Source organism: Aureobasidium namibiae, assembly GCF_000721765.1.
Source record: "Aureobasidium namibiae CBS 147.97 unplaced genomic scaffold scaffold_7, whole genome shotgun sequence".
In the NCBI taxonomy this organism is placed as follows: Eukaryota; Fungi; Ascomycota; class Dothideomycetes; order Dothideales; family Saccotheciaceae; genus Aureobasidium; species Aureobasidium namibiae.
In genome coordinates, this window is record NW_013581202.1 from 180,669 (window position 1) to 201,006 (window position 20,338).

A 20,338-nucleotide genomic window follows, 5' to 3' on the forward strand; every position below is an offset into this window, starting at 1 on the left:
CTGGCCTGGCTTCGGTTCTGCCAGACTTCCTCCTGACGTATCGCCTGATCCAATTCAGTCCTCACATCTCCATCCACCACGACGCCCAGCTATGGCTGACATCGCCCGTCCACAGGCGGCCCTCGCATCTGCACACTTACAGATCCCTCGAAGTCCATCGGTTCCTGTCAAACAGGAGGAGCCCCCGCCCACGGCAGAGAAGAAGCAAATCGTCTGTGAAATTTGCTGTGAAGAAACTGAGGCCCGGATACTACAGCCATGTCGAGGTTGTGATGTATCATACTGCGAAGACTGCATCAGGAACATGTTCTTGCAAGCCACTCGAGATTCGACTTCAATGCCGCCTAGATGTTGCTTCATCTTTTCAACCATGGTTGCTCTTGAATTTCTTACCACCGCTGAAGCTGATGCATATCGCCTCAAGTTCGAGGAATGGGTTTCAACCAAGAAGACCTACTGCCCCGTCCCGAAATGTTCCCGCTTCATCCCAGATCGTGCAGTTCTTTCCCCACCTTCTACGGAGCCGGTCAACTTTTGGGATCTCTTAAAACCGGAGCTTCCTGCTGTCCTAGCAAAACTTCAGAAAGAGGATTGTGCTCGATACCTTCTGAATGCTTCATCTCCTGGAACCCATGGTCTCGGAAATTGGAAGGAGCGCGGCAACATGGTCTGGCTTGAGGATATCGCTGCAAAACTACCCCGGTATTCCGACTTGGCTGCATTCGCGAGCGATTTCCACCGACTCTACGCAGGCGGCCGTTCCATGCCTCCACAACCCTCAGCTTGTGCTAGTGTCTTGCGAAGACACTTGTGGAAAGAGATTGGTAAGATCAAAGGTCGGGTCAGCGCCAAGTTCGCGACTTTACCTGCTACTGCTTGCTTTTCTTGTCCAGAGTGTCACATTGGTATATGTCCCAGCTGTAAACAGGTTGCTCATTCTGGAAAACCTTGTGATAACACGGCTCAAGACCACGAGATCGCAATGCTCGAGACTTATGGCTACAACAAATGTCCTCGTTGCGGCCACGGTGTGAAGAGGATGTACGGCTGTCGCCACATGCAGTGTCGTTGTGGTGCTCATTGGTGTTGGGGGTGTCTTCGTTCTTTCGAGGAGTGCGACGGAGGTTGTGACTACCCTGGCTCCGAAAGCGAAGATGGCTATGACAGTGATGAAGAAATTGACCCTGATACTCTACAAGCCAACACTGCTCCTCGGGGGGCTCGAAACGATGTGCAGAATGGTACGGCCACTGCTCCTACTCCGGGAAATGTTCCTGCTATGGCAACCCAATCTATCGTCTCTCCAGCAGGAGAAGCACGCTCTGGCTCTTCTGTTGAGCCGCCAGTCAACCTTGATGCCGGTGGTCGTGTTGTTTGGGAGGCTGCGGGTGCTGATTTCGGGGGCGAGCCTGACGAGGAAATTCACGATCCAATCTGGTCATGCTCGCATATCTTCAATCCTGCAAAGCTCTCAGTAGAGGCACACAAAAGGGGTGTACCTCTTGGATCAGAGTGCTTCCGCTGCTTTTCCAGAACTTATGCGACTATTAAGAAGTCGAACGATGATCCCTCTCGCAAGAGTCAGGACTTTGGAGACGATGTCCACAAGCACAGTGCAGAAGAAGACGTGGCATGGGCATGTGTTGGTTGCGAGTTGATACTGTGTGGTGTCTGCAAGAACGATGTGGTGAGAGAGCAAGGTTTGTGAGTTGCTTCAGCAGCAGCAGTCTAACAATATCGATGTTGATCGAGGAGGGTGGACTCAGGAGGTCCCACCATGGAGACGCTGGTCGAGGTCAATACAGATTGACTATTGCTACTTTGCGCTACAAGAAGAGAGGCTTGATCATGATTCAGAGGCATATCTATCAGCTGCGGCATTGCTGCATCGCTCCTGAGCGTTCCTAATATTCTAATTGGTATTTTAATCTAACACTTTTTACTCTTTTTCTTCTCGTAGCCCTGTCATTTCTTAACGTATGTCAACTGCACAATAGGCGAGATGCACAGCATTCCGTTATTCGATCTTTTGTCGACTTTTGCGTTTGGTGCAGCTAGCGCAATAACAGCCCAAGTGCCCATCGCTTCTTGTGTCACCCTGTCATTAAGATCATCTGGGTATATCTCTGATCATATCATTCCCAGATAGTCACTGGATCTTTTGTGTGCTCACTCGACATTTTGGATGATAGTTATGACATATCCTATCATCTATCGCCACCGTGGTAACTGTTGGTTGCGTGGAGAGTGAACAGCCGGAAAATGGGCGTTCGTGCGTGCAATCTTAACATGAAAGTCATCGACAGACAGCTGCCCAATCTGAATCCAACACTCTGACCTAATCTGCATCGTACGTACTATAATACGATGATGTGGTGCTTTGAGCGTCTCTGAAAGTGGTAGAATGAGAAGTATTGTGGTTTGAAAATCCTAGGATATGGATGTGGCAGGGAACGGACAGGGTTACACTTGAGCTTATGTCCACCGTTGCCGAGTCCATTTCAAAAACCACAAATCGCGACAGCAATGGTCACACGCTCAAAACATAACGTGGCACAAAGACAACACGAAGCAGGAACAAAAAGTGTAGAGAGTTGATAAGATCATTTTTGAATTGTGATAATTATCGAAAACCAGAAAACTTCCAAGGACCGCTGCGCCTTGAGATTTTCCGTTTCAACCCAGCCTATGCAAAATGTGAAGGCTGGCACTAACTAGAAGAAAGCAAGAGGTGTGTCGTCTCATATCGTAAAAGAGGTGTGTAAAGCGCCAAACAGCACTTTACATCTTTCCCTTGACCTCAGCAGCCTTGCCCTTGGCCTCGCCAGAGAGCTCAGCAGCCTTGCCCTTGGCAGCACCAACGACCTCGCTGACCTTTCCTTTCACCTCGCCAGACGAGCCAGTGGCCTCGTTGACAGCGCCCTTTGCTTGGCCAGCAAGCTCAGAGGCCTTGCCTTGTGCCTGACCCATCAACTCGGAAGCCTTTCCCTGCACTTGGCCCGAAGTGGGAGTAGAGGCGGAGGCGTTGTTGGCGGCGCCCTTGGCTTGACCCGAGATCTCGGAGGCCTTGCCTGAAGCTTGGCCGGCGACTTTGTTGGCGGTGCCCTTGGCTTCGGCGGCGTTCACACCGGCGGCGGACTTGATTGAGGCGGCGGCTTGCTCTGTGACGCAATGTGTTAGTGGAGGTAGTGAGAGAAGAGGGAGTGGGAACACGTACCACCGGTCTCGATGCCCTTGACGGCGGCGTCGGAGATGGTTCTGTCGACTGCCTGAGCGGCCTCCTTGATGGTGTCGACGGCAGACTTCTGGAAGCGCGCGTTGGTGCTGAAGAGGCGGGCGTTGCGGACGATGCTTGAGCGGAACATTGTGGCGGTGGTATGTGTGTGGTTTGTGTTTTGTGAAGAGATAGGTTATTGCAAGAGGATTTGAAATGTGAAGGCAGTAAAGAGAAAGGGCGATCTTTCTTGTGTTTATAGCTTTCTTTTCCCTGCCTCGGTGGAGCAATGTACGTCTGATGTCGCCATGACATCACTGGTGTTTTTGTGGGATGTTATAGCTGGAGCTTGGACCCCTTGCTATACGATTCTACAGAAGGCCATTCATCTCGATTCCTGCATTGAAGGACATCTGTTCACGGCTCAAGCGCTATTGATGCTGTTTGTGAACACACAGATTGTGCCATGTAACCTCCCTCTCAAAGATAATACAACTCGGCTCGCTCGTAAGACTAGACCTTTCGAGCTCTCGATTCTCGCGATGCACCTGAAAAAGCCACACGAACCAAAAGGCCATGCTTTCCAACGGCCACTGGCTGTTCCGGTCAGGACCGTAACTTTGTCATGGAAACAGGTTCTTGCAGCGAACGCAATTCTTCGATTGATCGCGAGTGCTGCTCGGGAGCATCTATACCCGAGACCTTAGACGCCCTATTCTAATTAATCTACTTGAGGGTTGCCTGCACTCTCCTCCATGTACTCTGTCGTGCAATACTATCAGGAAGACTTCTTCACTTCCTCCTTCTTTGCTCGGTCCTTGGCAAGCTTCTCCTGCTTCGAAAGTTGTGCTTCGACAAAGACACCTCCGAACACCAAACCAACACCAACCCATTGCATTGGACTGAGACGATGACCGAACCAGACAACTGACAAAATCATGGTAAGCATCTTTCTGGTTACCGTAACGGTGACCAAGAGGAGCGATCCAAAGGTCGAAAGAGTGTAGACTAGCATATAAATTAGCTCTGATATACCCTGTTCGAGTGAGGAGATTGTAGCCTTACAGATGAACATTTGACCCAATGCACCACAGGCTGCGAATGCAAAGATGTCCCAACCAACACTTGGGTATCTCTTGACGAAGTCGATAGCGTACTCCAATTCTCCTCCAGAAGCGGCACTCATGCCGAGATATGCTCCTACCGGTGTAGTGGCGATGTATGGCGAAACCATCAGATACACCGAAGTCAAGACTGTGCTGATAGAGTTGAGTGCACACATCATCTGCTGTCCAGTATACGGTCTGTACGACTTGTAGATGTGGTCCTGAGTCGAGTTGGTGAGACCGTCGAAAAGTAAGTTGATACCAAGAAGAAGCAATCCCCATGCACTGCTACCATCGGCTCCCTTCTTTTTGGACGATGTGGGGTGGTGCAGAGTAAAGACTGCCACGCCAGCTGTGACGAGCGCGACAACGCAGTACTTGTAAAGAGGGTACTTGCGGCGGAAGAGAGTAACATGCAAAGCCATGACAGGGAGAAGCTTGCAAGACTTGGCAAGGATGAAGGTAATGTAGTCGACATGCTTGAGGGAAGCATATCCAAAGGGAGAGGCCAGAGAAGATGTGATGGCTACCAGGAACATGGGGAATATGATACTGCGGCTGGGGAAGACAGGCAGATCATTGGACTGCTTGCGCGTAAACAGCACATAGAGGTACCCTAGTAGTGCTGCGAACGTCGATTGTACTGTGTTGATGAAGACGGGAGAGTTGAACTTTTCCGGAGATATAGAGCTGCCATATTGAGTCGTTGTGATGCGTTCTTGTAGCACGCCCCATGTCAAACTAATGAATCGTCAGCCCGACTGTGTTCATGTCTTGAGAGTGTATGAAGTGTACAAGGAAGCGTAGATTCCACCAACACAAATCACGAGGTTCTTCGTCGTTTGCGCACTTCTGGACGAGGATCGATCCGTCGCAAGACCATCAACCTGCCTTTGCAGCAGGGCCTTCTCATCCAGTGCTCCATTCCCACTCCTCTGTTTTAGTCCGCCGTTGCTCGCCATCCTGATTATGTAGTTTTGTATGAGAGTCAAGAGCAAGACCAGAATCCAGTTGTTTGCGAAAAGAAGTTGTCCCGGATTGCCAGTGTTGAACAAGAAGAAGAAGAGTAACGGATTTCCAGATTATTTGACGGGTCGTCGATGACTCGATGTATTGTTTGGAATTTCAGACATATGTTCAGGGTCAACATCCAGCTGTCCTTCTCGAAGTCGCTCGACGCTCAATTTAGAAAAAGCTAGACCGAATCAGGTCAGAGTCGGCTTCACGCTTTTCCATGACAATTTCGAGACCACTCAATCATACTCAAACCTCTCTCTCGTTCCGACAGGCTATGACAATGCAGAATCATGTTCGAAGTCGAATCTGTTACCATGAGATAGTCACGGCACTTTTCCAAATGCCGCCATAGATGGTTTCCGAGACCCACACCTCCTACGATGAGATACGATTAATATTCGAAGCTATAAAGATGCACAATGGCCACTAAGAGAACGGCACGGCCAAGCAGATGTCCTACCAACATACCACCGCGAGCATCACTACAGCAGAAAAGTATCATGCAGGCCTATAGCTACTTACGCCAGTGCTTAGTATAGCAGGAGACACAGCAGCAACAATACTAACGCAGATACTGGATTTATCCAGTATCTGCAAAATTTATAGCCCGAACGAGCCTCGAGAAGCGCAAAAGGTATGTGTGATTGATCATCCTGGGGCTCGGACCCAGAGCCAGTAAATTTCTCTTGAGGATGCGACCCGTCGATTGGCTTAGGAAGATTCCTTCGTAGGACAGTTTCTCGATGTACAGAATACATGAATAGATTTCACACTGTCTGTGTATATGTTGGTTGTTTGGCGCAATGGTAGCGCGTTCCCCTCCTATGCTCACATCCGAGGTAGTGTCCAAAAAGGGAAAGGCTCTGGGTTCGAGTCCCAGGATGATCAATCACACATACCTTTTGCGCTTCTCGAGGCTCGTTCGGGCTATAAATTTTGCAGATACTGGGTTTAAAGATCGATGGTGCTCATGCAAAACAGCTTTGCATCACACTCGGCGGACAGGAGGAAGCCTCTTGTGCTCAGGAGTAAGGGCGTGGCGGAGATGTAAAGCTCAAGACAAACATAGACATCAAGATACAGGCTTCACAACACCGCCCTCTAAAGCTCGTGTCATCTGGCCAGCACGCATAGAAGACAGCTAGCTTCCGTATCACACCCGTCTATACGTAACGCACCGTACTTCTAAGCTATAGGTAGGCACAATAGTCTGAAGAGACAGATTCGTATCCATCGAGAAGCGACATACTTTCTGCTTTCCTTGGGCATATCTTTAGTCTGAACATCTTCATGTCTTTCTATAGCGAAGACCTCGCTATAGATCTTACAAGAAGAAAGAGAGAGATACAAAAACTAACACACGGGGAGACAGTGAAAGATGGCCTCGCATCAATTTACTCCAAGTATCTTTGTTCGCTCGCTATAGATCCACCCTCACTACCTTCTCTTAGATCATACTGTGTGCAAAGACATACCAGTTAGGTAACTATAAAGTTGCACAGTATTTTCATAGATGAAGGGGAATCAGATGAGAGCCGCATCATCATCAGTTTCTCATTGGACTAGTGTACTATCAGCGAGCAACTATGCATTGTGATAGCTTGGTTATTCCTCTGCGTAGCACGTAGAGAGGTCGGTAGTTGAGTGGCTCTTATTAAATCGATTTGCTTCTGTAAGTAATGTCACATGTGAGGGAATTTTTGAACTGCGTAGATTGTAAAAGCCAATTTTGGGCTATCAAATCAACATTCTGATTTGTCTCTGCCTTGTATCGTCCCCTTTTCATCTTGCATTCAAGATATCGTGTCCTGTTCTCGTATCCTCTCATTGTCATCAACTTCTGCCATCTTCGGGTCCCATATCGTCTGCCGAGATGCGTATCTCTCGTTCCAAGAAATGATGTTTTTGCTCGTTCCTCCTCAAATCGGAACTTCATTAACTTGGTAAGCTCATATCACTTCTTGATCTCCTTTCTTTCCTTCTGGATCTCTTCCACTTGCGACTTGTTTGATCCCCGCCCTATAGTAGGTCCCGTGTGCATAGTAAGCGCATTTCTGAACCAATCTGGCGCCGACGAGAAGGGGTCTATGCCCTGTTCGCGGAGACGTAGCTCCAATTCCAGATAACCCTCCAGCTTGCTCAAATCGTGACTCTCGTGCCTTCTGTGGCTGGGACGTTGTGTCAGTGACCTCCGAATCCACAGTATTTTCAGACTTACCTCGTGTTGGGCTTCTCTCCACCAGGTTTCGAAAGGCAAGGAATCTGTCAGCCGGAAGGCGTCGTTGCGGTCTCTTGACTCCCAGTATCCTTCGAAGTCGCTCAAGCTGAGCGGCTTTCAGGATTAGGCCAAGGTTATCAATCTCACGAACTCCTCCTTCTTCGATTGTTCGAACTCTAGGACGCCCCCCTCAAGGATACGCCAGAGATCTTCAGCGGTCTGACGCTGCAGGTATTCAAGAATCTATCATGAAAGGGATACTGCGTTGTCTTTTTCTTGACGGAGCATTGTTTTGCACTGTGACAGGCAGGGATGGTTGATGCTAGATCTATTGGAGCTTACGACTTTCGCCAACGAGGTATCCTGAAGGGGGGTTAATGATGATACCATTTTCAAGGTTTGTGAACTTCTCGTGACGGTCGATGAGAAAAAGTCGGCGAAGGAGTCGAGCAAGAGTGACTACGTGCTAGCCAGCATCTCCGCGATCAGCCAGGAATACGCAGCCTCGCTTCTTTGTGTTTGGCCTTCTTTCTGGACTCTTCAAGGCGCGGTTGGGCGACAGATTCTTTGGATGCTTAATTAAGTAACTCCTTATAGATTGTCATCAGAAGTTGGACGCGAGGGTCCCTAGAATTGAGGGAACCACTCCTTTTTGCTCATGACGTCCAAGTAATGGTGAACAAACTTGACGGCGGCAGCAACTTTCATGCTATCTTCCTTCCCAGCGACTGCATCATCCACTTCTCGTATTTTCGCCTTAGCATTGTCGATCCTCCGCTTGGCAGCTTCGACCTCTCTCTGCGCGCCAGCAAGATGATCGTCTAGAGACTTGATTTCTGCGTCCATCTCGGCGATGCTTAGATCTGAGATATCCTACAACACGTTATAATTGATTCTAAAAAGAGCACAAAGACGAAAGCATGCAGTGTCTACCTTTTCGACCATGTCGGGCGCTATTGCGGTATAGACAGGTTGTTATTAAAGCGGATGATCTTCTTTTGTTGCACGAATGACAACGCTGAATGCCGTGACGAAGGCTGCAAATTAACTGCAAAGCAGTGTAGTCACTCAGATTTGAATGGCAAGCGGTGGCAGAGATGGTTTAGCCACACAGATTTGAATGGCGGACGGTGACAGAGTGGCATAGCCACTCAGATTTGGATGGCGAACAGCCTATGTTTCGAAAGGCCCTTGACGAGCAGTTTTTGTTTTAAGAGAGTTTCGTGGTCAGTGACCAGAAAAACCACACCGCAGAGTCTTTGGCTATAGCGCTACTGTTCACGGTCAGTGATCAGAAAAACCACACCGTAGTGCCTTCGGCTATAGCGCTATTTTTCACGGTTAGTGACCAGGAGAACATCCCCTCAGGATCGACTGCTTACTTGTACTGCTACCGTTCATCCGTTCATGTTTTCTGGTCACTGATCATTGGGACCCCTAATAGGAGCACCTTTTCTTAGCTCAAATAGGTCCTGGAGCTAACGGAAACGCACTCTCAGCTCAGAGTCGTCCTGGACGTGACATATATTTCAATATCGTCGAACCCAGTCTCGAGGTAAACAGTACCACATGGTGATGCTTCTGTCTCGATTCCTATATGAAGCCTTGCGACAGCTTGTTCACCCCACATGGAGGCTTCAAGCATATACGCTTCCTTTCTATAAACTTCCTCATATCTCTCTTTACTTCTTCCTCGATCCTGCATCCTCTCTACCTATCTTCTTTCCCTCTTCTACTCATTATTTCTGCACCTCGATCTTCCCTCGAATACTCCAACATCGATACCTTACATATCTATTAACTATCAGCCAATCTCTGCCATTCATCCACGTTCTACGACACATTGAGATACGGTCAGCATAAGCGATCATCAAATCGTTCAACTCTTACCACAACTCTCATGGCTCACAAGTTCACTAATCCGCTCGAGAGGCTCAGCGATCCTCGGAGTCTCGAAGACGTGTCCAGACTCATAGCTGGAAATCAGAAGGGCCTTGAGGTCACAAATCAGTTCTACTATAAGGAGATACTGATTCTAGAGGTTGTCTCGGAATCTGATTCTCGACTAAAAAAGAGCAACAAGAACAAGAACGAAAGTATATCGAGGGTAATACGCCGCCGAATCTTAATTCTCGGTCATACTGTCGACAGCGACGATCTAGTGGCTCTCCAGGTCAAGCACAAAAACATCTCCTGGGTTAGCCATGGTCTTCAATTTGGCTCCGAGAAACGTTTGAAGAAGCATATCCACCATCCAGCAGTTGCTTGGTGCAAAGGTCTTGCCATGGTCCACACAGGAAGCAGCTTTGCACACGCGAAGACAAATATTCACCGAATGGAGCAAGTCACGGAGCTAATGCAGCTTGTGTGCGACAATTCTGTGGAATGGCGTGAGCTGGATCTTCATGCTCTGGAAGTAAGTCAACACAATGGCTTGACCGCGGTGCACCACCGCTAACTTCGTATGCAGGCCAAGATTGACACTTTCGAGCAATACCTCGATCCCGAGTTGTGCCTTGAAAATTCGGCGCAGGACCAAGAAAGCGAAACTCCCACAAACACCGCTTCGCCCACATCTGGGTCATCTGATGAGATGTATGGGACTACTGAAGGCAGGATATCCGCTACTGATACGCAACTTCATATCGATCAACAGTATAAGGACGAACACAATCCTGCTCTCACGGATCATCTGGATGGAACGAAGGAATATACACCTCTTGATTTGTCTACAACAAGTACTGGAAGCAATGTTGGTTCGCAGATACGCCATAACGGACAAAAGAGGTCCCATGACATTGCTTTCAGTACAAATGCTCAGAGGATGTCTCCTGCCACAACGGAACCCAGTGACCCAGAGAGAAGAGTTCAAGACCCGGACCGACTCTGGGAGCAAATCGAGACAGACGTGGGAATACTGGCGGAAGTCTACCAAAAGTTCGCTATGATCACTGTCAAGAGCGTGAACGACCCAGTAGGCCCTCGCCGCCTCAAGGTACTGGATATGGCGAGCCTGAAAAAGCCGACTTCATACCCTGGGTGTGTTGAACGATTCATGACTGCAATTAGCGCAACGGCCCTACATAATTGCTTTGATGGTGCGCTTGATGCCATCGATTACGAGATTGCCGACAATGTTTGCAAGGCAAGCAGGGTGCTCATGGATCATTGCCGCCAAATTCAAATTGCCGATACTCGAGGCGATGGTCCATCACCAAACGGAGCCCAGAAGCGTGCTTGCAAGAATTTTATGGAAGATGCTAGGAGATATCTGCAGATGTGGCAGTAGATGACAGAGCGCGATGGTATGGCGACTCTTATCGACCTTGAATGGAGCGACGACTCATACATCAGATTTGAGCAGTTCATACAACGCGCTGCTGCCGATGGAGTGGTCACTATCACCGTGGATGTGGTCATGCAGTACATGCAAGCTGCTCAGTCAAGTAGGGCAACCGACAAACTTCAGAATTTCTTGGTTCAAGTCAACCGCATGACCAGAGCATTGGGATCAGCAATGGACGAGCTGGAGGAATTACAGAGATAGGGATAGGAGGATGCTGGGGAATGCAAGCATTGATGGCACAGCAGAAGAATCGGTATTCAGTAATCATACGAACGACGACAAGGCATGGGGCATGAGACAGAACAGAACAAAATAGCAGAAAGACGATGCAGCTATCTCCAATATTAATTAAATATCTGTTTCTTTTGCATTCGACAATGCTTGGAGTGATGAAGTCTACCGATGTGTGCTAATTGACCCACATTCCTGTCTATATCTTGCCGTTATTCAACTATGCTACAATAGGCTTGACACTTTCTTTGCTCAAAATAATACGCCTATGAGTATTAGAATGCACAAAGTTACGAGGAAACACCCCGCATCCACTGAGAGACGATAATCATATAGCCTTCCATGGACTACTCGGTCTTCTATACAAGACTGCGCATTTTTACAGCACTGATTGTACCATGTGTCAATTGGAGAATCAGCGAATCGTTCAACTTCCTCCACATGCTCACGACTGTCACGCTGTAGCTATGAGAATGCATAATGTCTTTGGAGGCGAAGTCACGCCCGCTGAGAAGTCATGTTTACACAGCTTTCTGTGGGCTATTCTCCCATCTGAATAAGACTGTGCTTCCTACAACCCGAAATGCTTCCCTTGTGTTGCTCCCATGGAAGGACGAGGAAGGTGAACCAGACACAGGTTGTTCAGCTTCCTTCCTCTGTACAAGACTACCAGTCCGGTAGCTATAGAAATGCACCATGTCTTCGAGTACGAGGCCATGTCCGCTGAGAGAGTATATCTTCACAGATCCTCTTGGACACAAGTGAATTCCAGTAGCGACTGTGCATTTTGATAGCTCATGATATTGCTATATGTCGCTGTGAATAAGAGGTCGAGTACGACACTAGGACTTCTCAAAGTCCAATGTTGATATGCCCAGGTGTGGGCTCCTGATCGGCTAGAACGCCAGCCCATGCGCTCCAATCCAGGGCGCTGTCGTCAAGAAGCAGAGGTACCCCGAGCTCATTCTCCGTCTGCGTCAAGAAGTCTCCGACCAAAGGACCAAACAATGCCATCTCGGTGGTAACGGTATCTGGACGACCAGCCGCAGGACTAGCCTGAACCATGGTCGATGCTTCACTAGATTCACCTCTTGAGGCTTTGAACGTGACGATGGATCGAAGTACCGCATCCAGATGACCACAGAACTCCGACGCGGCCAAATTGCCTAGCATACTCAGCTGACGCAGAAGATGGGTAGCTGACTCCAGATCATTCTGGTGTGACTTCGCGTGACTGTCGCCAGAAAGACTCGATAATGCCAGAATCGTGGCCGAAGCGAAAAGATATTGGACACTGAGATAGTCAAGCGTGAAGAAGGAGCCATTCAACCAACTCCGCATCAACAAACGATAGCTGTGACCTGCTGAATGGGTACAGGTTGCTGCCAACGCCAGGGTAGCTTGTGAGATCTCTTCTGTAGCGCCTCCAATCTTATTCGAGATTCTGAACACGTGAAGCAGTATGGGTCGCGTTGCCAATACGACACATTGGTTGAAAGACAGATGCAGCATCACAATGTGGCGTGCAACCTGACTCGAAGCATCTTCTTGTCGTAGTTGCATACTTGGAGGCAAAGCCTCAACCCAATCTCGAAGCTTGCGGAAGACGGCTTGTACTCGTTGCGAAAAAGAGTCAGGCTGTTTTCTCCGGCTGTACAGGCTGCTGATGATACCGCCGGCGATACGAGCTAGACTGATACTAGCAACGAGATAGTCGGCATCGATAAAGTCATCCTTTTGTGCTTCAGTCAGACCATCATCGCTTGGAAGGTCTACCTCAACGTCCTCATCCTTGAGAAGGGTTGGATACCCAACTTTGGAGCTCATCATCCGGTCCAGAACATACATTGTCCACCACAGACGGACTCTGCGTTGTCTAGCAGCTTTATCCGGCAACTGTCGCTCTGCCATGTTTTGGTACATTCCTATCGTTAAAGCTAGTCTGATGGCCGAACCGATGTATCGGAAAGCGCTGTGTCGTCTGTTCATGACAGAATTGTACAAAGCAAACATGACGAGAATTTCGATGTGGTCAATCTTTGGGCGTTCCGGAACAACTCGAAGGATGGTCTTGGCTCTCGCAAAGTAGTGCAGTCCGGGTAGCACACCAGTATTGTCAAGCGGCGATCTCATCGAGTACGCCTCTCCTAATGCGAATAGGACAAACAGCTTACATATTGCCAGCTGATCGAGAGATCGCAAGTCTTGGTAAGCACGGTCGAGAGTGTTGCGTACTGCAGAGGCGGGAGACAGATGATAGCACTTGCCAATTGTGCTGAGAGCAGTGTTGACCAAGAGGAAAGCTTGGGGTCTGCTTGGCCATTGCGCGGTCGTGTTCAGAGCGGCATCCAATTGATTATCTGATCACACGTCAGATATCGTACCAAGAACTATAGCGATATCTGGACTTACCTTTGATGAAAGAAGTTCTCGGGATGTGATTTTCAGCTTCAACACTCACGAGCAGCTGTCGGACTCGTGTTGAGAAGCCTGTGCAAGCAGCTTCGCCAATGTAGATAGGACTGGGGTCATAAGGCATGAACCAAGCCTCTTTTTCGATCAGAGGGTTATCTCCTCGCCTCTCATCGTCCGCATTTGTGATCTCGGTAACATCCTCATGACTAGTATCGTCGTTGACGCTTCTCTTCAGACGCTCGTTTTCGTCGAGTAGTTGCTGTATGTAACTGGATTGCATCAGGGTCGCGTGCTTCGCTCCTTCTCCATCACCAACTCACCTCTCGTTCACAGTGACTTTTCTATCCCGCATTGGATATTCGCAAGCCTTGTCTGCTTGCAAGCAATTCTTACAAGGCTTTTCGCCATCACATTTTGTCTTTTGGTCATGGCAACGACGACATCTATGGCATCATGGTCAGCTCATGTCCAAGGTCTGCCATGTCTGGAGTTATGCGCACGCAACTGTCTTTCTCTTCTGGCGTTTGCTCGGCGGTTGCGAGCCTTCGATAGAGGAACGGAGAGACTCCATCGTCACCGAGGCTTCGATTCGTGACACGCGCAGTAGGTGCGAAATGCTGTTCGGCTTGGGAAGCCGGTTAGAAGCAGCAGGCACGGCCTCCGACCAGCCTCCCCACCCGGTATCGCAGTCACGTTGCCGAGTTCAGCCATGCTGTCCGGATTTGAGCATCACGCGAAGAAAGTATCAGAAGCGACGACATGTCCGGCAAATGTCTCGTAAAGCTGAGTCTGAGGGTCGTAACTCAAACAAGTTCGAGATACGATCGTCAATTCTCCATGGAGATGTTTTGATGGTCGGACCTGACCGTCGGCCGACGCAAGCCGCTCTTCAATCTGGCCATCAATCTGGCCATCTCATGCAGGCCATGCAGAAATTTTTCTTCTGGTTCAGCCATGGAACCAATCTATCAGGATCTGGATAGGTCTCTAGAAGAAGCTGCGAAGGATCTGCCTTATCGTCTCCTCGGCTGTGGTTTAGAGCATAGAGAGAGACGCACAAGATGCCTGGCTAGCAATAGTAAGTGGTGCCGACGGTGGCATGCTTGATGCCGATTCGTGCGCAGAAAGCGCGGCGCCTTACCGGATATGGGTTGAATCATGTACCCGACCAATCGAATAGGTCTCCTGGGGCGAGACCGGCGCCTCTATCCGAGCGTGTTACTCGATCGTATCGAGCAATTGTGCATATATTGTACACGTTATGCAGCAACGTCGAGCTTATCCACCCTTCTTACTCGATGTGATCGAGCAACCACACGTTTTTGCTTCTCGCATGGTAGATATCGCCAACATCAACGGCACATCATGGCTGTAGTCGCAGAGATAAGACTGCTTCAGTCTCGGGACGTTCAGGATGAGTTGACATACATAAGAGACGTCTGATCCGCACAATTTCAAAATGGATATCATTGACATTCAGTAATTCATCACGACAACCATACATTGGGTCAACGACAAAGAGTGTCTTGCGTGCATACCTCAAACGACGACTATACCCTTTTTTGTTCCACCTGTCCCTCTCAATCCGATAATTCACAATGGAAAAGGACTCCAAGGTCTCTCGTGCCTTGAAGGCACTTGAGGTCCGTCACGAACCTGGCCTCACCGATGTCCAACTCATGCTCAGCAACGAAGACCTGAAACCTGTCGAACCCGAACGTAGACAATGGGGTGCATGGCACTTCGTCGCCTTCTGGATGGCCGACTCTTTCAACATCAACACATGGATGATCTCAAGCGCCAGCGTCCAAGACGGTCTCTCATGGTGGCAGTCATGGATCTGTGTTTGGATCGGATACTCTATCGCCGCCGTTTTCGTCGTTCTCACTGGCCGTATCGGAGCAAAATACCACATCTCTTTCCCAGTCGTCTCTCGATCCAGTTTCGGTATCTGGGGAGGTCTATGGCCAGTCTTCAACCGCGCAGCCATGGCTTGTGTTTGGTATGGCGTACAAAGCTGGATTGGAGGCACTTGTGTCTACCTCATGATCCGCAGTATCTGGCCTAGCTGGGACAAGTACCAGCTCGGTGGACCCAAGAACTCGTTGCCCGAGTCTTCTGGCACCAACACTCGTGATTTCGTCAGCTTCTTCCTCTTCTGGCTATGCTCTCTGCCTGCACTGTGGTTCCCCGTCCACAAGATCCGCCATCTTTTCACAGTCAAGTCGATCGTTGCACCTGCTGCTGGCATTGCCTTCTTCATCTGGGCTATTGTGAGAGCACACGGTCTGGGCCCTATCGTTCGTCAGCCTGCTAAGCTCGAGGGTGGTGAGCTCGCATGGACTATCGTCAAGGGTATCATGAGCGCCATCGCCAACTTTGCTGGTGAGTCCATATCAAATCCCAGCTTTGGAGGAACACGTTACTGACCATGAGTCCACAGCCTTGATCATGAACAACCCAGACTTCAGCAGATTCGCCAAGCGCCCCGAGAGCGCCATGCTTTCTCAACTCATCACCATCCCCGTCGGTTTCGCCGTAACCTCGTTCATCGGTATCATCGTCTCCTCTTCTTCTGCCGTCATCTACGGTTCACCCGTCTGGTCGCCCTTGACACTCCTCGAAAACTTCCTCAACGATGCCAACGTCAGCGGAGCCACACGCTTCGGTGTCTTCGTCATCGCTGCCGCCTTCTCTCTCGCTCAACTCGGTACAAACATCGCTGCCAACTCCGTCTCTGCCGGTACAGACATGACGGCTCTGTTCCCTCGCTTCTTGTCCATCAGACGCGGCAGTTACATCTGCGCGATCGTAGGTCTCTGCATGTGCCCTTGGAACCTGATGAGCTCGAGCAACAACTTCACCACATACCTCTCTGCCTACAGCGTGTTCCTGTCGTCGATTGCCGGCGTCATGGTCTGCGATTACTACCTCGTCCGCAAGGGATACCTGCAAGTCAGGAACTTGTACTCGGCAGACAAGACTGGACCATACTACTTTACTTACGGTGTGCACTGGAGAGCCTATGCCTCCTACATCGCCGGCATCCTCATCAATGTCGTTGGCTTTGCCGGTGCAGTGGGTCAGAAGGTCCCCAAGGGCGCAACATACATCTACGACCTCAACTACTTCTGCGGCTTCTTCATTGCAGCCATCACGTATTGGTGTTTGTGCAAGGTGTCGCCTATCCCTGCGACTAGCGAGACGTGGCTTGAGGTTGATGATGATGGTGAGCCCAACAGCTTGGCATACGATGGACAGTATGATGAGGAAGCTATAGGTGATATGGCCGAGGATGGGAAGAAGCCTGACACCAAGGTCGTGCAGTACTGAGCGTTCTACAAAAGTTGGGATGTCGAGTGATGAAGTTATGATTTAGATGTGTTGAAGTAATGATTTTTGTCGGTAGATTATATCAGGGTTGGAGAATATAAGAGCCCTTGTTCGGAAGACAGTTTTTCGTTTCAAGTCTTTTGCACCGATATGTGACCAGTGATTGGAGTATATGTGTATTGAAGAGTGTCTGTTGGACACCCGGTGCCTTGATTTTGTATCCTGATGCAAGTATGTGAAGTGGGTATAGAGAGGTGAAGATCGGATATAGACGAAAAAGTGTATGTACAAGACCGCGAGCAAGCAGTCCGAGAAGAGAAGGTACCTGGTCTCACAGACTCACTGGCGATAGTACCTTTCCAGAATGCGATTGCGATGACCGACCAGATTGTGAAAGCCAGCCAATTTCTCAGCCAGCGGATTGAACCTCCACCCCATGCTCTCATCCAACAACAAATGCGTATAAGCAAACACACCCGCATCAAACAATCCCGGCCCTTTAGCCCCAAAGAACCAAACTTCCTCACCCAGCAACGTCTCCAGTGCTGCAAATGCATCAACGGCTTCCGTCAAAATATCCTCAGCTTTGACGACCGGTGTAACCTTTACCAACTCTTGCGTAGCCGCATCTTTTAATTGGTAGGAGATGGCCATGGCAACAAATGTGTTCGAGGATGAGGAAGTGACGTAGAGTCTCTCAACGACGTGGGAGAAGTTGTCCGGGCAGAGGTAGAGGAGGTATAGCCATGCTCTTCTCACCGCGTGGTCGAGCAGCGAAATGTACACTTCTTGCCTAGCAGCAGATGATTGTGTTGTACCGGATCCAGAGGCAGACGTTGTACTCGTGCTGTTTGCAGCAGTCCAGGTCTCAAGTTTGGCAGATGCGATTGGAGCAGTCGAGTTTGCTGGTAGCAGAAAAGGCAGAGAGCCAGAGGGCGAAGCGTGGTTATTGGAGGGGAGGGCGCGGAAAGCAATGTCGTTGAACAAGAGGTAGGTTTGCCATTTCAGACATGTGGGGTTGAAGGAGGGAGTGTTTGCGCTGTTGCTGTGTGCTTCTTGTCGTGTTGTCGTCCATGTGTAGAGAGTGTGCTGGTCTCTGTGTGTTGGCGAGCGCGTCGGTAGCGCATTGGCTGTGTAGGTCGACAGAGGGAATTTGGCAAAGACTTGTTTGACTACTGGTGGGACGACGAACATGTCTCGCCAGTCGCGGCTGCTGCTGTTGCTTGCGTTCGTCATGTTCATGTGGTCGGTGGACTTGTTTGACCTTTGGCACATTCGGGAACGACCTCATCTCAAACTTCCTTATCTTATCGGAGCGGAGCAGGGTTACCCCACATCTCTTTTGACATGGCCTTTTTTGACAACTTGTTGGAAACGATATGACTGTGCTTCTACATTCTCAAGTCAACACAATCTTCGTTCAATCTATGATATGTCAAGCCGATTTGCCGGTGTTCGTTGTCTTGTCATCCCCCACTATCTCTAGCAATCTCAATGATCTCCGTCATATGTTCCTCCAAGCAAATCAGACCTCTCAATGCCTTGTCTCTCCAGCAAGTAGCTGCACAAGCTCGTCTCGTAGAACAAGCAACCGCTCTCCGTCCCAACGCTCTCGAAGCCTCCATCACTCGAGTACTTCGGCAATGACCAGCTTGCCTACGCGTGCACTCCACCAGAATCGCAGCGTGATTCGCACATGAAGCATTCGGTGCTCTACACTCTTCAGTGTACTTGCACTGTTTTGGACCAACTCTTCACTACTTCTTCCTAGAAGCTGTGTCCATGCATGGTCTGACAGTACAAGCTTGCCACTCGTAATGCATCCGCTTTCGTCCACCAATCTACCGATCTGATCATGTCAGCAATGTTGTCAAGCCCCATCATTCAAAGCTTGACTCACCACTCGTGGGTTGATTCTCAACGGTACCTGCTCATCACATTGCTTGCATTTGACCACAGTCATGTTCGCGTACAGCGGAATGCCACAGCTATCCAGCTTGTTAGCCCAAGAGTGGTTCAATAGACAGACCATCCAAGACAGACCATTCGTTGCACATGAGCATATTCTGTTGTCTAAGAGTGGATATGTTGAGTTCCATGATGATCATACTCAGATAGCCCTCGAATTCTTCTTCCGGTGTTTCACGAGCGCTGTAGACGTTAGTCAGAACTGCATCGAGGCGGGTAGCTCTCGACATACTAGTCATCAACATCCGCAAGCGAATACAGAATATGCTCATCCGGCTTGGTCATACTCCAAGACTTGTACTCTACCACGTGGTGAGACAAGGTCATATACACACACAGACAAATGCTCACCTTCGTCGGGAAACATCGGATTAATGTGCTGTCTCCTGATCATCTGTCCAGCGAATGCTCGAAGCCTTTCTGCCTCCGGAATAATGGGATCCACGTCGACGAAGGTGTTTGATGTCAGCGCTAGCCAGTTTTGATGCGAAACATTCAGGCTAGGACTTGTGATCAGCAGCGCGGTCTGCGATGGCTGCCAACCCATCGGGCTTGTCGAAGTGACACCCCACAACGACAGTATCGCTTCGCTTGTATCGTCCATCACGCCGACTTTTACGAGTTCTGCTGTGGTTCCATCTTTTCTCGTGACTGTGATCTGTCAGCTCGGTGTTGACTTCATGTTGTATAGCACCCTAACCCTTCTTGCGAGTACTGATGCTCTTCACAATGACAAGGATCTTGGCATCAGGAACCTCGAAGCCACCTTGAGCAAAATCTTTCAAGGACATGAGAGTAGAATCATATTTCAATGGCTTCCGGCACACTCGAGCGGTCCCCGGGCCATCGAGCCAGCGGATATGGCAGCTCTTGTCCTTTTCTGGGAAGATTCTGATATAGAGTGGTGCAACAGCGCATGGGAAGATACCACGGTCTCCGTTTGTGATGTAGGCGGCCCAGACTGCAACAAGTTGCCCAAGCTGTAGTCCGTACGAGATCAGCGTGTACGATAGCCTGATCTTCAGTCGGTTTAGTATATGCGCTCGCAAAAACAGTGAGCAGTCACTTACGGTAACAGCATCTGTGTTGTCTTTGATCACGAGATGAATCGCTCCTTTGGCTCCAGTCGGTAGTTTTGCCTTGGGTGAAATTCCGAACATGTTGACAATGCGGCCGATAATCTTGATTCGTCCTGGTCCTGCAACGAGCGAATCAATCTCATACTCGTCATAGACAGCGGGTGGAATCCAGTCATCCCTTGGTGCGAGAATCAAGGATGTGTCGAGCTCGTCGGAGTTGAAGCCATCACCTGGTGTTGGTGAAGATGTTCGAGGTAGAGCCTTGGTCGGCGAAGTTTGTGGTGGAAAGAAGGACTGAATGGAGGTGTTTTGCTTCATCATGCTTGCTAGCTTTCTGCGCGGCCGACGGACGATTTTTAGCAGAAGTGTGTCAGTCTCAGAGCTGGAATGGCCCAGCGCAGAGCGCGTCTG

General features: G+C 49.5%; 8 protein-coding genes across 8 annotated transcripts; 3 read left to right on the forward strand and 5 right to left on the reverse strand.

The window, feature by feature from the left end:
• Positions 1 to 253: 253 nt before the first annotated feature.
• Positions 254 to 1,459, forward strand: M436DRAFT_17647 (uncharacterized protein; the record flags this gene model as incomplete). Its single annotated transcript, XM_013572393.1, has 3 exons — positions 254 to 499; positions 830 to 1,166; positions 1,308 to 1,459. Coding segments are annotated over 3 exons (735 nt in total), but the record flags the coding sequence as incomplete, so codon positions are not given.
• A 1,439-nt stretch (positions 1,460 to 2,898) lies between these two features.
• M436DRAFT_18399 (uncharacterized protein) lies at positions 2,899 to 3,365 on the reverse strand (the record flags this gene model as incomplete). The annotated part of the gene is made up of 2 exons (XM_013572398.1): positions 2,899 to 3,161; positions 3,218 to 3,365. Coding segments are annotated over 2 exons (411 nt in total), but the record flags the coding sequence as incomplete, so codon positions are not given.
• A 627-nt stretch (positions 3,366 to 3,992) lies between these two features.
• M436DRAFT_81152 (UAA transporter) lies at positions 3,993 to 5,282 on the reverse strand (the record flags this gene model as incomplete). The annotated part of the gene is made up of 3 exons (XM_013572812.1): positions 3,993 to 4,222; positions 4,280 to 5,061; positions 5,116 to 5,282. The coding sequence occupies 3 exons, from the start codon at positions 5,280 to 5,282 to the stop codon at positions 3,993 to 3,995; spliced, it is 1,179 nt and encodes a 392-aa protein (XP_013428266.1).
• A 4,173-nt stretch (positions 5,283 to 9,455) lies between these two features.
• M436DRAFT_63090 (uncharacterized protein) lies at positions 9,456 to 11,102 on the forward strand (the record flags this gene model as incomplete). Its single annotated transcript, XM_013572647.1, has 3 exons — positions 9,456 to 9,971; positions 10,026 to 10,840; positions 10,910 to 11,102. 3 exons carry the CDS (start codon positions 9,456 to 9,458, stop codon positions 11,100 to 11,102), a joined length of 1,524 nt encoding a protein of 507 aa, XP_013428101.1.
• An 882-nt stretch (positions 11,103 to 11,984) lies between these two features.
• M436DRAFT_45268 (uncharacterized protein) lies at positions 11,985 to 14,118 on the reverse strand (the record flags this gene model as incomplete). The annotated part of the gene is made up of 4 exons (XM_013572549.1): positions 11,985 to 13,492; positions 13,545 to 13,816; positions 13,868 to 13,990; positions 14,048 to 14,118. The coding sequence occupies 4 exons, from the start codon at positions 14,116 to 14,118 to the stop codon at positions 11,985 to 11,987; spliced, it is 1,974 nt and encodes a 657-aa protein (XP_013428003.1).
• Positions 14,119 to 15,145: 1,027 nt separating this feature from the next.
• M436DRAFT_45212 (uracil permease) lies at positions 15,146 to 16,880 on the forward strand (the record flags this gene model as incomplete). Its single annotated transcript, XM_013572533.1, has 2 exons — positions 15,146 to 15,932; positions 15,991 to 16,880. The coding sequence occupies 2 exons, from the start codon at positions 15,146 to 15,148 to the stop codon at positions 16,878 to 16,880; spliced, it is 1,677 nt and encodes a 558-aa protein (XP_013427987.1).
• Positions 16,881 to 17,219: 339 nt separating this feature from the next.
• Positions 17,220 to 18,155, reverse strand: M436DRAFT_63093 (uncharacterized protein; the record flags this gene model as incomplete). The annotated part of the gene is made up of 1 exon (XM_013572648.1): positions 17,220 to 18,155. The coding sequence occupies one exon, from the start codon at positions 18,153 to 18,155 to the stop codon at positions 17,220 to 17,222; it is 936 nt and encodes a 311-aa protein (XP_013428102.1).
• A 349-nt stretch (positions 18,156 to 18,504) lies between these two features.
• Positions 18,505 to 20,248, reverse strand: M436DRAFT_72135 (uncharacterized protein; the record flags this gene model as incomplete). Its single annotated transcript, XM_013572727.1, has 7 exons — positions 18,505 to 18,729; positions 18,781 to 18,868; positions 18,924 to 19,031; positions 19,081 to 19,150; positions 19,200 to 19,499; positions 19,549 to 19,867; positions 19,919 to 20,248. The coding sequence occupies 7 exons, from the start codon at positions 20,246 to 20,248 to the stop codon at positions 18,505 to 18,507; spliced, it is 1,440 nt and encodes a 479-aa protein (XP_013428181.1).
• Between the last annotated feature and the right edge of the window lie 90 nt (positions 20,249 to 20,338).